At 48.1% G+C, this 17,086-nt stretch overlaps 1 protein-coding gene across 1 annotated transcript; it reads right to left on the bottom strand.

The window, feature by feature from the left end:
* Positions 1–2,256: 2,256 nt before the first annotated feature.
* On the bottom strand, positions 2,257–16,813 carry TUT1 (terminal uridylyl transferase 1, U6 snRNA-specific). The gene is made up of 10 exons (XM_061605632.1): positions 16,293–16,813; positions 14,438–14,628; positions 12,374–12,583; positions 11,443–11,557; positions 11,065–11,195; positions 9,299–9,531; positions 7,587–7,696; positions 5,240–5,362; positions 4,896–4,988; positions 2,257–3,428 (listed from the first exon to the last, which is right to left on the bottom strand). The coding sequence occupies exons 1-10, from the start codon at positions 16,396–16,398 to the stop codon at positions 2,395–2,397; spliced, it is 2,346 nt and encodes a 781-aa protein (XP_061461616.1). The 5' UTR covers positions 16,399–16,813; the 3' UTR covers positions 2,257–2,394.
* Positions 16,814–17,086: the final 273 nt, after the last annotated feature.

Below are 17,086 nucleotides of genomic sequence, written 5' to 3'. Positions count from 1 at the left end.
AGCATTTGGGGCTTTTTAGTTTAGAGAAAAGGCGGGTCAGAGGAGACATGATAGAAGTGTATAAAATTATGCATGGCATTGAGAAAGTGGATAGAGAAAAGTTCTTCTCCCTCTCTCATAATACTAGAACTCGTGGACATTCAAAGAAGCTGAATGTTGGAAGATTCAGGACAGACAAAAGGAAGTACTTCTTTACTCAGCGCATAGTTAAACTATGGAATTTGCTCCCACAAGATGCAGTAATGGCCACCAGCTTAGACGGCTTTAAAAGAAGATTAGACAAATTCATGGAGGACAGGGCTATCAATGGCTACTAGCCATGATGGCTGTGCTGTGCCACCCTAGTCAGAGGCAGCATGCTTCTGAAAACCAGTTGCCGGAAGCCTCAGGAGGGGAGAGTGTTCTTGCACTCGGGTCCTGCTTGCGGGCTTCCCCCAGGCACCTGGTTGGCCACTGTGAGAACAGGATGCTGGACTAGATGGGCCACTGGCCTGATCCAGCAGGCTCTTCTTATGGAAAGACGTGAAAGAATGTAATTTTTTCCTCTTTCAGCCAATTTCAGTGCCGTGGCGGAGGTCGTCATTACAACAGTTGTCCGCCTGTTGTACATAAGTCCTTGCCCTGTTACCAGTGGCCAGGTGTGAACCATGTGTCGTGCTATTAAAAATGGCAGTGCCCCTGACCATGTGCAGAGTTCTCCTGTTCTTCTCTTTGCCCCTCCCCCCGCAGCCGCTCAACACGGGTACAAGAGTTTCCCAAACATACCAAATGTTTATATCAAATACCGCATCTCTTTTCGCTGGACCCGCAGGCGATCCAAAAACAGATTAAAATAACTGGACTCTCCAACAAAGCGTTCCACTCTGGAACTCGTCTTTTTGGAGTCCTACCCATCCAGGTTTTTCTGAAAAACTATTTCTTATTTCTCTTTCCAGTTTTCCAATACACACAAGACTATTCAGTGGTACTGTACTGTTTTGAATGGGGTCCTCTTTGTGGAGACCCTTCCCCACTCCCCAAAGCTTTCTTTGTACTTTTGCAAACCTTGAGGTTCTCCTGAGCCTGCAAAGGTAGCTCAGGATCTACTTAGATAATTGGGTGACTTGCAGGGAGTATATCGGCTGCTGCTACACAGTCCTTCCTCGATAAATATGAAAATGGAGTTTTGGAATTGGGAGATGAAACATTCCATTGCGTGCATCTCACTGGAATTGCAGTACCTCCAGAAACAGCGCCCCTTCCCCTCTGGAGGAAGCACATTTCTGGTTCAAAAAACATAAACAAAAGAGAACATTGTTCTCTTTGGACTTCTGGCAACCTAAATATTGATTGCAGCCACAAGCAAGCACGGCCTGAGCGGAACAGCTACTCTCCCTGCTAGCAACTGGGATTCAGAGGCATATGGCTGCCGCCACCGGCAGACAGCGCACAGCTCGTGCATCAGAGCACACCAGATGCATGCAACCGAGATGGGGTGCCCATCTGCCATAGCCTTGCTTATAACTATATTTAGCACAGTAGTTCCTGAGCACCCGCTTCTTTTATTGTAAGCAATTTAATACATATCAAATAAGATATAAAAATAAAAGGAGCAATTAATATATTCCTTTTTTATTCAAACTGTAATACAAAACAATAAAAGCAGCACATTAAAATGCAATCAAGAACCAACAGCAGTGCTTAATGCAATGAATGTGCTGCCTCCAAGCACCAATCCAGAGACACGCTGTGCTCCAGTGGTGGGCCACAGGCGACCGTTTGGGAACCCCTGACTTAGCAGATTTGCCACTAGCAACACCTCCTCCAGGTTTTCTTTTTTGAGTGACAGGAATCTAACCAACAGGGAGCAAGTCTGAGTGTGAATGAGTGCTATTACTGAGAATCACAAGGCAGCTTTCTTAATAAAAGAGCTCACTGGCAGAAAAGGGACCCTTTTACAACTACCTGTTGCATTTCTATGCTAGATATGGGCCAGGGGAGGGGGGGAAATGACTTACCTCCTCTAGCATCCGTCTTGGATTTTATGCTTGATAGAGCAGAGGGAAGGGACATCCCATCCCTCCTCTGGCAGCCCGAGTCATTCGCCTGCGTGCAATTCCTGCTCGCCTACAGCTACCAGGCTTAAAAAGGATGACATGAGAAAGCGGGGAAGAAGCAATGCACCGATGCAGGGGCAGGGGAAGCATGCGCCCCTTCCATAGTTGCATGAAAGGCAGGAGAGGAATGAATGAAATAAATATAAGGTACGATAAATAATTCTTGCCATCTGCTTTTATATTCTTGTTGGCAGTAAGAAAAATAGAGATATTTACACACAAAAATCTTTAGCTGTCCATTAAAATGTAGCTTGATATCCTCTCCTAGGGGAGGGTTTCCTGTTATGTGTGTGGGGAATCAGGCACTGTTAGCCAGGTGCTGCTCCACCATTCGGGGCAAAAACCCTTGTAGGAAGTGGAAGAACTCTTGGAAGGCAGCCGACGGCTCAGAGGCCGGCGCAAAGCTCAGACTGATGTGTGTATCCTGTTCATCGGAAGCACCGGTGCTGGCAAACTGGGCACAAACTGTGAACTGCAAGAGGGGGCCTGCAGGCCCTGCTTCCCCTTCCTGCTGAGCAATGACATCAGATACTTTAGCTTCCAGCTCCAGAGAGCCGGCTTTTTGCTGTTGCTGGGAGTCAGGCTCTGGCCCATGGAGCTGGCGTCGCACACGGCGCCGGCCCAGCCACACGCGGTGCCATGCAGCACAGTTCCACGTTGTTCTTTCCCCTCCGGGGAGCAAAGCATCAGCTCTCAGTCTCTTAGCAGGTGGAGAAACGGTGTCTTCTTCCTCATTTATGGGATGCTTGGCCCCTGCCACCATGTGTTCAGACTTTGCTTCTAGCCCCTCCTCTTTCTGTTTAGTCCCAGAGGCTTCCTGTTCCTCCCCAAGCCCCTGCCATGTCTCCACACAGCTACATTTGAGCACATCCCTTAAGACAAAGGCTACACCGGTGCAGACCTTCTGGAACCAGAGGTGGGAGAGGTCACCAACCTGGCCCAGCTGCTCATGGAATTTGGGAAGGTAGATGACAAGGCCCTCGGCCATCGGTGCCTCAGCCTCGGAGGCACCTGGCTGGAACAGGCGAACGAGTCCCCAGATCTTGCCCTTACTGGACTTGCGCTGATACTGCAAGCTCCGGCAGTACTTAGCGGCAGCACGGCAGCACCGCTGGAACCGCAGCGCCATCTTCTCATTGACGTTGGCAGCCACATTGTGGCTCTGCTCAAAAGGGTCCTGGAGGTTGAAGGGTCCCAACTTGAGCCGGCCAGCCATGTCGCAGGAGGACAGGAAGCCGGGCAGAGGCAGCTGACGGCCCTCCCGGAGTGAGATTACACAGCCCGCAAAGTTATAGTCCTCGAAGAGGCGGAAGAACTCTGACAGGAGGGAGCCTGGGAATTAAGAGGCAGACAGGCCAACAGCCAGCGAGTCAGTCAGAATCAAGCAGATGCAAAGGAGATGTTGTGCAATTTTGGAACAATCTGTCAATTTAGGTTCTCTCCATTTTTCTGATTTTAAATTTGGTTCTCAACATTTCTGCAGCAATTTGCATTTTTAAAAAAACTCACGAATTTCTCCTAATACATTTTGTATGCCGTTCTGACTAACGTACACATTTTTTGCAAGCAAGTTATCCTAATGTAATGCATTTTGTATGTTATTTTCACCAATATATTAATCTGTGCAGACTTTCCCCAACAGATGCATTTTTTAAAAAACATGGCTAGGCTGGAGAACGGCATCACAAAATTCAGATAAGCGTGAGTTACAAAGGGTGACCGTGTTTTGGTTCCCATACTGTTTTGGAAATGTGAATTTGATAAATTCAACTTTACGTGCGAACTGAATTGAGTTTCTCCACCATTCCTAGTGCCCATACTCGTGAGTGCGTAAAGTACAGCGACCAGCCCTCCAATGCTTCCATCACACAGGAAGCTCCCTTATACTGTCAGACCATTGGTTCATCTTAGCCCAGTATTGTCTAAGCTGAATGGCAGCAGGTCTCCAGGGTTTCAGACAGGAAATCTTCCCCAGGACCTGGAGATGCGGCTGGGGACTGAACATGACACCTTCTGCATGCAAAGCAGATGTTCTCCCACTGAGCTATGGCCCTTTCCCTGGAATGTTATTTTTTTCCCCTTCCCAAATCCAAGACCCAGAGTTTGTGTACGAGAAGTGTAAGGGGTGCCACTTACAGCTGTTTATCCCAAGCTCTGCCCTTAAAAAAAAAAAAGAGAGCGAACATTTCCTTTGTTTTACTCTCAATGCCTACATACTTTCAGGCATAGTTTTGTTGCCTTCAGGGGGCTAGGATTTTTATTTAAAAGAAACAAATAGATTTTCAGAGTGTGTTCTGCACCTGGTACGAAAAACACCGGCATCCATGGCTGCAGAATTATAGAAAAATGGACCCCTGGATTGCTGTTGTCAAGGCTCTCTGCAATTGGGCTATGCCAAGGGGCTGCCAATCTTTTGGGGGCAGTGGGTGCATCTGCAGGCCAGAGAAACTGTAGTGGGCACCACATGTGTGCCGCAATCCTCTCCTCTCCAGCTGTAAGCCCACAGAAATTGCTCCACACTATGATTAGGCTTGAAAAAGAAGCCGCCTACTGGTGAAAAGTGACTCCTTTGAAGCCTAATTTCAGGGGGAAGGGAGGAAGATGGGACTCTGTGGACAAATGTGCCCCCATAGGTGCCACGCTGGGGATCCATGTGCTACCCAGTAGTCTGGATCTTGGGGCCACACCTTCCCAAAACTGGTTTGCTAGAGACTGTCCTACAATCTCATCTGCTTGTTTAAAGAAAAACTGGGAAGTCTGCCCTTTAACCTGGGATTTAGACTCCCGTTAGCAACTCACAAAGGGTCTCCGCATTCCCACTGGGCTCCAGGCAGGCAGGATCCTTGGGCAAGCTGCAGTCCCAGCCGTCCACCACAGTGCGTTCCTCATCCTCTGGAGAGGAGAGGAGAGAAGGGTGAGAACGGTGTTCCCTGGCAGCACGACCAGGAATATCATTTAACAGTTGCACCTCGCTTCTCCTTCCGAAAGGAAGCCCAAAGCACGCTAACAATTGGTAAAACATTAGAAAAATTTGTAAAATAAAAGTATCAGAACGGTAAAATCAGGATCTAGCTGAGCAATTTAAAAAAAAAAGCTGTTCAGCACCCCAGTTTTTTTGTGTGTGTGTGTGGGGGGGTAGGTACCTGACAGCTCCCTCAGGTGGGCGACCGTAGGCAAGATAGGTGGGTTGCGTGTCTGTAGGAAGAAAAGCACCAACAGGGTCAGGGCATAGTTATTGAGGAGGGGACCTCCGCCAAACGGGTTCCCTGTCAGAAAGGAAAGAAAGGGGGCAGCTGTCAGCAAAAATAAATCTCCCAAGCCCACCCTGCACCCCTTCCCTCGCTGTGCCACAGCCTGCAAAATCTAAAGCCTTAGGACAGGGGTCACCAACGTGGCACCAACGGGCCCACCAGTACCTCGTATGGCACTTGCAAAAGATCTTAGAAAAACATCCCCTCAAAAATGGTCAGCGCACCATTTGCTCTTCCTGCTCAGTTTCTGTTTGCCCTAAGCTCAGCCTCCCCAACGCTGAACAGGCCCCTTAAACATGCCCAAGTTTCACTGGATACCAGCACTGGACACCCTCCTTCCCTCCTCACAAAGAACAGAGGAGAGGGTGCAAAGAGTTTCTCTCTGTTGAGTGAGCAAGGTGGTGGCTGACACAGGCTCCTTTCCCCCCCCCAGATTGGGGGAATGCCTACACCATTTTGCACTCTTGTTTCTTTCCAATGTGGCAGCCATTTTGTGTTATGCCACAACCTGCACAGCAGCCATTTTGTGTTATGCCTGTCAAGAATAGCCAACTTTGGTCAAGCTAAAATGGTTCAACCAGAGGGAATTCTGGGAGCCTGTTGATCCCTAGGATACTCTGCTGGAGAAATCTAAGGCTTCAGTGCCAGACAGGCAATTCACAAATGTCAAGGAGATGCGACTGCACCTTATCTGTTACCTCTTATCTGCTTCCTGAGGTCTAAGTCAGGGAGAAGGGGTATTGCAGAGCAGGACCGCTGGGTGGGACGGTCTAGCCCTCCTTATCTTCAAAGAAGGTGATCACAGAAGGGGCACCTAGGATGGCTAATTAACTCCCTCCCTGTTGCCAGCAAAGCTCCATAGAGAGGAAGGGTGACCCTTCAGTTATGTGGGTCCTGTTCTTATTCCAACTATGCGGACCTGCCTGACGATGCTGTTTGGGAACCAAGAGTTCCTGAAGTAAGTGACCTAGCGAGGTTAGGCAGAGGTTTGTTACTTTCTTTACCTTTTTGCATCTCTCACTATTGCTATGCCTAAGTATCTCTTGTAGCCCGGCTGAGGGCAATTAGCCTTTAAGGAAACAGATGCTGTTCTCTTTTTGTATGCACCTTTCATTTATTTTAAATAAACTACCCTTTTATTAATGGTGTGCATTGCTTGGGACTAATGACTCGAAAATTCAGTCCTTGATCGCTGGACACTACTGACTACAGGGTGGATTAATGGTCCAGAGCAGAGGGTGTAACAATGGGTCTGCTCTAGGATCTCTGTTAGCGCTCTGAGGTCCCCTTCCTCAGGGTAGGAAGCTAAGAAAGGGGTGGTGGCAGTTTCTACCATAAACCTAATCCTGAAAGAGGGAGAGTTTGCCTGGGAAACAGCGACCCAAAGGGATTGGGACTGTTCTCAGAAGCAAAGAACCCCTTTGGGGTGCTGAGGTCAAGGGACCCCAGGGGGGCAATCTTTGACAACGCCCACCCACCCCATGGCAGCCATTTTGTGACTGGTGCCCACGGCGCTTTTTAAAAATTCTGGATGTGCCCGCTTGCACAAAAAAAGGTTGGCAACCCCTGCTTCATGAAGTCCCGTAAAGTGAAGGCACTTCATTACATGTGTAACCTGTCTTCCTCCAAGCTCAGGCTTAACGTATGGAGGGTCATCCAGCTTTCTCCCCAGGTTCAATCCACGGCATCCCTAAATAAAAAAGGGTCAGGCAGCATGTGACAGGAAAGACCCTGGAGAATTGCTGCCAGTCAGAGCAGGCAACATTAGTCTGACCTGGTGTTAGACAGCTTCCTTAGTTCCAAATCAGGTGTGGAAAACCTTTGGCCCTCCAGCTGTTGCTGAACTACAGATTCACCCAGCAAAGCGAAGGCCAAAGGCTCCCCACACCTGCTCTAAATTACTGAAGTGATCTCACCGAGCTCCGTTCTTTCCAATGGGGCCCAGCGCACCATGTTCACTATTGTGCACAAACAGAACAACATTTGGATTTTCTGTGAGAAATCTAGAGTTAAGATCACTGGCCCATGTAGCTCAGTACTGCCTACACTGACCGGCAGCAGCTCTCCAGGTTTTCAAGCAGAGAGTCTCTCCCAGCCCTCCCTGGAGATGCCGTCGATTGAGCTTGGAGCCTTCTGCATGCAAAGCAGATGCTCTCCCCACTGAGCTACATGGCCCTTCCCTTCTGTCCCAAGCTTTGTTGAGCCAGCCCTGCCGCCCCCCGCTGGTTCTCTGCTGTACCTGCCAGCGCCTGCTGTTTCGCCCAGTGGCGCACGACATAGACCAAGGGCCGCACCCGCTCATCCACCTCGGTGCAAAGCTGCAGGAAGCGTGTATTGCAGATGGCCAGCCTGCCGAGGGAACAAAGCCAGAGAAGAGGATGGCAAGTCAGAACACTACCCACAAGGTTGCAGCTACTTCCTTACACCCCCCCCAATAAATCTGAAAGACAAAGACAGAAAACTCTCATTTGCAACACCGTCCTCATCATAAAGCTATCAAGCACCAAAGAGAGAGAACGAACCCCTCAGAAACCATTCCTTAAGACGACGTACTCTAGGAGAACGGGCTGTGTGTACACTGGTAGAGGCCGGACCATCTAGCCCAGGATTGACTACTCTGACTGGCAGCAGTTCTGCAGAGACTCAGGCAGAGCTGCAAAGTCCTTGGTTCAAATCTCACCAGAGCTATGAACTCAACTGGCATTTTAGGCAGGTCACTGTTCTTTCAAGTCTCAGCGTGCCACACACAATGCATATATAGTACAGGACTTACAGGACTGTTATGATGAAAGCATGAAGCACTTTGAGCACTTTAAAAGCTCTAGGCCAGAGGTGGGGATTTCCAGCCCTCCAGATGTTACTGGACTCTATTCCCATCATGCCTGCCCCTTGGCGTGCCTGAGGCAGACAGGAGCTGGAGTCCAACCACGTCTGGAGGGCCACAGCTTCCCCTCCCCAGCAAAAGAAAAACAGACAGTACCAATCTCATTCCAGAACAAAAGCCCAAGAGGGTGAACCTCAAATGTTGCTGAAGGCAATTACATTCTTTTTATGCACCCCAATTTCTTAATATGCATAATGTTCTTTGAGATTAGCACAGACTTCTTCAAAGGCAGGAATTATCCCTTGTTTCTTGTATGAGGAGTGGATTCTTTGCTCTCCCAGAGGCGTTCCGTTTCCATACAGCCACACACAAATTACAGAAACACTGAACACTTAGAAAGCCCAATGAATAATAACAGGCCCCATTTTAACAGTGGATGGAATGTGGGCTGATCTCTGCAGCAAGCACAGTATCCCAAAAGATAGAGAAACTCTTTCTGATTAAGATGAATGTTCTGCTGCTTATTGCAAACAGTTTTCTGCGGCTACAGCTTTGCTGGGTCTGCTTATGGGTCACTGCGACGGTTTTATTGTAACAAATTTGTTTTGTTTTTCCCCGCAATGACTTTGGCTCTTAATTTTTATTTTTTGCCTCTTAAATTTTTGTAAGTCGCTTAGAGGTTCTTTTGTAGTGAGTGATCAATAAGACAAAATAACAGTACTTCATTCAGGCTGACCAAAATCGTATTACAACTGAAAGCTGTTACACACATTAAGAATCGAGTGCAGTTTTCTTCAGTACGTTTTTTGAGATTTTTCTCGTTGTTTCATTTTTGGGATGGGAGAGCAGTCCCTTATCCATCCCATGTAGAAAAAGCAAAGTGTTAAGTCTTCTTCCTTTAAGGCAGGTACAGGGAACATCGGTGGCCCTCCAGGTGCTGTAGGCCTCCAACTCCCATCAGCCCTGACCACAGACCACGCTGGCTGTGGCTGATGGGAATTGGAGTCCCGGAACATCTGGGAGGCCACACAGGTGCCCCACTCCTGCTCTAAAGTAACCGTGTGTCCTTTCACTACATGGATCCATGCATGCATACAAAACACGCATGCACAGAGCGCCTCCCATACCTGTTGTTTATGGAGATGTCGCCACGCAGGCCGGACTCCTTGTGACAAAACTTGACAACTGGCCGGCGGGCGTTCAGCACAGCTTGGACGTTGTGGACTCCCGGGACACACTTCTGCAGCACGGTGGCGACCAACTCAAGCACTTCGGGCACAGTGGCAGAAGCCAGGTCAATATCGCTCAGGATCGAGTCTTCCGAACGCGAGTCCAGTTCAGGACTGGCTCCTTCCTGAGCCTGAGGGGGAAAGGGAAGAGACCTTTGGAACAAGCTGCATTTACACAGAATCAGAGCATTTCTCCCTTTGGCCCAGTGCGGCCTACTCTGACTGGCAGCAGCTCTCCAGGATTCCAGATCTTTCCCAGCGCCACTTGGAGATTTCAGGGACTGAAAGAGGTGTTCCACCACTAAGCTCCAGTCCTTCCCTTTTAATAGGAAGCTGCCTTATACCACGTTAGAATAACGGTCCATCTAGCTCTGCCTTGTCCAAGCCTGCAGACACCAGGGACTGAACCTGGGACCTTCTGCAAGCAAAGCAGGTGTGCTGCCACTGAGCTATGAGCCCTCCCAAATGGGAAGAATTCATACGAAGCTGCTTAGTTCATCCTTTGTTCTATTCCGACCAGCAGCAACGTGGGGAGATCTCTTCCCAAAACTTACTACCTACTTTTCCACTGGACATGAGGAGAGCCAATCCTTCTGCACGCAAAGCATGTGCTGTACAACTGAGCTATGGCGCTGCATACTTCATTCCAAGGGTTACCACTATGGGAATTAGGGGTGCTTTGTATCAGTTTAAAACTGATGGGAGTAAAGCACAAATGCATATTACAAATGACCTGAACCAGTGGAGGGCAGTAGAAAGGCAATCTATTCTTCCTTCTGCTGATTACTCCTCTAAAGCTTTTTGTTGTTTTTGCAGGCTTTGCTCCTCCCCTTCCCTACTTCTCTTCTCATCTTTGTTCTCAGTTAGTTACTAATGGCTCCTTGAGTGGAAGCTGCACGGCTGCTTCAGCATGTATGACGTTACCTCTTTGTAGTAATAAACCTTACATTTCTTTATTCTTTCAACTACCAGTCCAAACAGACCAGTTATTTCTGCTCTACAGTGCCCCCCCCCACAAAACAACAACAACCAACCTCTAACAAGAATGGGTGGGTTATCCCAGGCCCAGGGCAGGGAGGAGAAGAGAAGAGCACGCCTCCAAGCATCTGGTATCTGGCCAGAGGTCCACACCCTTGAGTGCTTTTGACTGGCTGGAATGTGTCCCTGTGTCCCTCTGACTTTTGCATGGCTAGAAGCATAGCCCAGTGTACAACAGTAAGAGAGTCACATCCTTTACTCCAACCACTTTTGCATGTGGGCCCTGGAACCATTGGAAGCTGGTGCTCATTAGGAATTGGTAGGGCGGAAGGCAGGGAAGCCCTCAGAAGGCAGAGCCATAGCCAATGACAGGCAGAGCCAACTAAATCTAGTTTCATCTCCATCTTCATCCCTATTGAGTTCTGTAAATCACACAATGAGACTAAAGGGGAGGAAGCGGACAGCCAGTGCGACCCCCTGGACTGGCTGTAGGCAGACCGAGGTTGAGGGGGCCCTTATTGGCCTGAGTGGACCAACCTCCACTGCCTGGAAAGGCACCTATGAGGGATTGCGGCCACCAGGCTAAAAACTTTGTGCACTCTAAGTCTAAAAGGAGAGCCAATGATTGGCTGAAGGAGACCTTCGATAACGCCTCCCCCTGTTAATGTCCTCCGCCCCAGCCTCACCTGCGGTTCATTAGGCCCCTTGGCAGATGCCTGGAAGCTTTTCGTCTTCTCAAGGTCTAGGAACAAATCCAAATCGCAGCCGGAGACATCGAAGCCGTTCACCGAGGAGCCAAAGGGAAGAATGGCAGAACCTGGACGCAGAAAGAGGAAAAAGGTCATATGCATTTTAAACATATACAAATAAATGCGTAGAGGGAAGCAAGTACAAAAACAGAGGGGGGAAAACACCCAGTCTTCCTCGGTAGCAGATTTCTTGAAATACCTGCCCCCCAAAAGGCCTGCACCCTCCCGCAGATCCACCACATGTGGAGGTATGTGCCCACTGAAGATAAAGGTCAGAGCAGCGACTGCCTGAAGAGACTGAGTGCAACAACATACCAGGGAAAAACTCCAGGAACACTTCTTGGAAGAGAGTGACCAGCAAATCCCGCAGGCGCCGTTCGCTCTCTGAGAACTCAAAGAGCTGCACCATCAAAGGCATCTGGGCATCCACCTGGAAACAGAGGATCAAAGGAAGCTGCCTTGTACAGAGTCAGACCATTGGTCCATCGGGCTTGGTTTTGTTGACACTGACTGGCAGCAGCTCTCCAGGATTTCTCCAGCCCTATTTGGAGATGCTGGGGATTGAACCTGGGACCTTCTGCATGCAAGGCAGATGCTCTAACCACTGAGCTAGATGGCCACTGCATATCTACCAATTTCACCATGGTGAGTTGTTCAGAGGTGCTGTACCACTGAGCTATGGTCCTTCCCCTAAACATAAAGAAAGATTCGTGTCCCTCATTGTTTTAAATGAAGAGCTAATTTAAATAGGAGCATAGGCAGCTGCCTCATCCCGAAACAGACCACTGGGTCCATCTAGATCAGTATTGTCCATAACAGGTGCAAGGAACCTTTGGCTGTTGCTGAACTGCAACTCCCACCATCTCTGGCCACTGGCTATGGTTGCTGGGACTGATGGGAGTTGTAGTTCAACAACATCTGGAGGGCCAAAAGGTCCCCACACCTGAGTCTATATTGATCAGCAGCATCTTTCCAGGATTTCAGACAAGAGCCTTTCTCAGCTCTACTTAGAGATACCGTGGATTGAACTTCGGACCTCCTGCATGCAAGGCAAGGTGCTCTACCACTGAGCTACGGCCCTTTCCCCACCGATAAGGAGGGGACTAACAACAAGGCTTCAGATTAAATACTTTTAAGCTGTTGACAGCCCTATCGACCAACCACATCTATGTAGCACCTCCAGCATGGACATCAGGAATACATTGGCGGCGGGAGGGGGGGACACAACAAACCAGACTTCACCCACATCGTCAGCTTCGCACAACTTTTGTGCCAACTTCTCGGGGTTCAGCTGCCCTTGCCTGGCTGACCCCTGCTTTCTGGGGGGTGTATATTTGAAGTCCTTCTTCTCCCGTGGCTTGACTCGCAGCTTCTGACCGCCCAGGCTATGCTGGGGCTGCGCCAATACTTTCTCCAGCACCTCCTCATTCTGCAGCTCCACAATTGCATAGACTCCCTAGCAGCAGACAATACAAAAAGTGAAAAGACTATCGTTTTCTGGATTGAGTCATCTCCCCATCTTCCTGCCCTGCCCATCATGAGACGGACTGTCTCCCCGAGTCTTCAGCACCCTGTAAACGCGGAATATTTGCTAAGCCCTAATAGGATTAATGTCTTAAAAATAGAACAAACAGATCAAAAGAAACATCTTCCTTTTTGACCAACCAGCACTTAAAATGCACTATGAAAGCTTTTTGGGTTACACAGGTGACCTGACATGTGAATGAAATTCTGGCATGGAGAAAGTGGACGGAGTTTTTCTCACTCTCTCAGAACACTAGAACTCGGGGACATCCAACGAAGCTGAATGTTGGAAGATTCAGGACAGAGAAAAGAAAGTCCTTCTTCACATAGCGCATCGTTAAACTATGACATTTGCTTCCACAAGATGTTGGAGTCTAGAAGATTGTGGAGACTCCAGGGGTCCATAACGAGGGTCTCTGGGGAACTCTGGTTTGACAGGAGTGGAGTAGTAAAACTCACCACCTCAGTAAGATTTGTAAGAGATTGCCATTGTCTAAACTGTCACAAAATCACTGTGGCTCACCACAAGAATAAGGAACTTGCCCTGGTTCCCATGGAATCATCCGGTTTTGTTCCTAGTAAATAAGGAAGTAAGACGGAGTAAAATTGCCCATCTTTAAAAAGGTTGGCCAGTCCAGCCTAAGGCACAACTGGTGGGGACCCAAGACAGGGACCCTGACAACCCTCAACTGTAAGTAGGGATACCCTTGGGGGCAAGCGAACCCCATGTGATATATAGGGAATAAAACACTAAGCTAGTTCCTGATGTTTATTACTTTATAATAAGGAAAGGCATGCAAACAACAGAACTGGAATGCCCAGAACTCCAGACTTCAGTTAGGAGTGAAAATGGGAATAGAAACGAAAGATCTGGCTCTTTAGGAGCCGAGCAACTGTTGGAATCCACTGCACCTCCACTGGAGATCAAAAAGGGACCAAGGAGACGGCGCACGCCTTTGGCGAAACTAAGTGATGCGGGCTAAAATGTGGAAATAGCTGGAAGATCTGGGTACCGAATCAAACCAGATGAGTGGTCAGTCAACTTCAGGGGTAATGGAGAAATTGCTAAAGGAGCAAACATCTAAAATTAGACATTCAATTGAACTTAATGATCAGCTGAGGATGCCAAATGAGATCATACACAGCCAGCTAGCTCAATTAATTCAAGATGTCAATGAGTTAGAGGAGATAGTGACAGATGCCTTGAAGGTAATAGGGCAAATGAGCAAACTCAGAATATAGGAGAGTTGAAACCTAAACTGATGGTCATGACAACTGACAAACAGGGTCATAAGAAAAGAGTTCGAAGCCTGAAACAAATCTACAAGTTTAAAAACACATTTTTTAAAAGCAATTTAAAAACACATGCTAAAATGCCTGGGAGAAGAGGAAAGTCTTGACCTGGCACCAAACAGATAACAGTGTTGGCGCCAGGCGCACCTCGTCAAAAAGATCATTCCATAATGATATCAGAATGGTATACACAAATTTGGTCTTTTAAATTATCAACTAGTTCCTTCCTTCTGTTGGCATTTGCCAATCTTGCTGCTGCTAATAAAAAAATTAAGAGATCTTTGGCAAGACATCCTGCAGCCCTATTCTCTGTTCAATTATTTTGAGGAAGGAGACAGACACATTTTGATATAAATCTCTATTTCTCATCCTTCATGGCAAACACCTACAAAGGCATTAATGATCCAACTGGGTTCTAAAAATATTTACTTTAGCACCCTTTAGCACCCAATTTCCTTTTATTTTGTGGCAGCCCTGCTGCCAACAGCTTTACCTTATCCTTGTCCATCACCACGTTGACCACCTCCCCATAGGCCTGGAAATATTCACTCAGCTCAGAGGCAGGCGTCCCTTTGTGGAAGCCACTGACAAAAACACTGCGAAGCTCTTGAGCCTGCCGGACGTTGCGGAGATTTTCCAGGCGCTGGTGTTTTTTCCCACGTAGGTGGTCATCCAGGCTGGGCTCTGCAGCATAAAGCCCCCCAAAGTTTTTATTTACTTATTTAACATGTCTGTATACCACCCTTTGGGGAAAGGAGGTAGTTCAGGGATAGATAATTTGCTTTGCATCCAGAAGGTTCCAGAAGTATTTATGCATGACCATCTCATGTAAAGATCAAAATGTAAATGTACTGCCTCCAAGTCAATTCTGACTTATGGCGACCCTATGAAGAGGGTTTTCATGGTAAGCGGAATTCAGAGGGGGTTTACCATTGCCTTCCTCTGAGGCTGAGAGGCAGTGACCGGTCCAAGGTCACCCAGTGAGCTTCATGGCTGTGTGGGGATTTGAACCCTGGTCTCACAGGTCGTAGTCCAACACCTTAACCTCTACACCACACTGGCTCTCAGCATATGATAAGTCAATGTTGCAAGTTTGATCAAGGCAGTGCAAATACAATAAAACAGGAAATGCAATAAAAACAATACAAAATCATCATTTAAGAATATTGGCTAAACTTTAAGAACACTTAAACTGAATAGGCCTGTCGGCATAAAAGGGCCTTCACGAGATACCTGAAGTCAAACAGGAAGGATTGCCTGCCAAATCACTGCTGGAACAGTGCTCCACAGTATGGAACAAGCAACACTAAATGCTTGTCTTCTAGTGGAGGCCAGTTGGGCCTCTGTGATACAGGGGGGCAATTAACGGTGCTCCTGCGGATGATTTCAGTGATTGTGCTGATATACAAGAGCTCAGGTGATCCTTAAGGTATCCTGGCCCTTTAAGTATGTCACCTCTATCAAACAAATCTCACTGTAAAAAATAAACAAATACAATCAGCTAACATCTGTCTGAAGCCACTGGGTGAGGTCCTCAGGGAATTTGGAGTTGGCCACCACCAACATACAGACGACACCCAGCTCTGTTTCTCCTTCTTATCAGAATCAAGTGAAGCCATGCAGGTTTATCCTCAAACAACATGCCTTTAGGAATAAAGGACGCAGCCTTATACAAGTCAGACCATTGGTTCATCTAGCTCTGTACTGTCTACACTGACTGGCAGGGAGTCCAGCCCTGCCTGGAGATGCTGGGGACCAAACCTGGGGCTTTCTGGGTGAAAGCCAGATGTTCATCCACTGAGCTGCAGCCCTTCCTTTGTCGGTCTCCAGTTCTCACTGGCCTTGGCCACAATGGCCAACGGCCAGGGATGATGGGAGTTGGAATCCAACAACATTTGGAGGGCCACAGATTCTCCAACTCTGCCTCACTGAGATGACAAGGCAGAACTAAAAAAACCCAAAAACTTTAAAGGTTGAGCTTTGGCTCAATTTGATTAATACAGAGGCTCTGCCCGTGTGCAGAGTGAATCCACATTAAATTGGATTCACTTGCTGCACACACCCCTCTACATTTAAAGCACACGAGTTTCCCTAAATAATTCTGGGAACTGTAGTCTCTGAAGGGTGTAAGGAATTGTACCTGTGAGAAGTAAGCTACAGTTCCCAGGATTCTTAGGGGGAAAATAACGCACTTTAAATGTACGGTGTGCGCACACAGTCTTAGTCACAGACTGGCTTCCCAGTCAGTTTCAGACCAAGAACTTCTCTTTTTACAAAAAAATAACATAAAATTGGCTACTGTATACCTGCAACACAGACCCCACCTCCCGACCTTTAACCTCACTCACTATTGGCCACCGTCACATGACAAAGTCGACACCGAAACCCCCCGCGGGGCAGAGACTCCACATCTCCCAGCCCCGAATCCGCCATTCTGACGCTCTCCACTCGCATAGCCGGCAGTAGGTTCGTCCTCTAAATACTTCCCCCACAGTTCCCATGCTTGGCACCGGACGTTTCTTCTGAAGAGTTTGGGTGCGACGCGTTCTATGGTCCCCGGCGGTAGAGACTTAAAACTCTTTTCCTCTTCACGGCGCGTTCGTAAAAGTCAAATTGCGGAATCACCTTCCGGCTGTCATTCGACCGCCGCCATATGCGTGGTAGAAGCCTCAAATCTGCTTGTTTTCACGCCCAGGTGTAGTAGCATAGTGGCAAATTCAAAAGTGCAGGGTCCCTTCATGTTAGTCACAGCCTCTCCCCTCTCCCTTTGTTTTGCTGTGAATGAAATCCTTGTTAACACCTTCTCCCACAACAGCAGACACCCCTGGGAGCCAAAAAGCATGAAAGAGGAGAGTGCTAGCTGCTGAGAAGAGTCTTCTCAGTGGCTGACTTACCTCCTTTCACATTGATTGGCTCCAATCAGCAGGAAAGGACAAGGAAGCATGCAAGAGGACTCATCTCAGTGGCTAACACACTCCCTTTTCATGCTGATTGTCTGGTAGAATGCTGGAGACATAGGGATCCTGCTCCCCAAAAAGGGGTCTAAGACCCCCTGAGACCCTGGACGACTACACCCCTGTCCAGGTACAGCCTATGGAACTATTATTCCATTTCTATAGAGACAGAAAGATCCTCCGTGGCC

This window comes from Rhineura floridana, chromosome 22, assembly GCF_030035675.1.
Source record: "Rhineura floridana isolate rRhiFlo1 chromosome 22, rRhiFlo1.hap2, whole genome shotgun sequence".
Classification (NCBI taxonomy): domain Eukaryota; kingdom Metazoa; phylum Chordata; class Lepidosauria; order Squamata; family Rhineuridae; genus Rhineura; species Rhineura floridana.
This window is presented reverse-complemented; position numbering and strand designations above follow the sequence as displayed.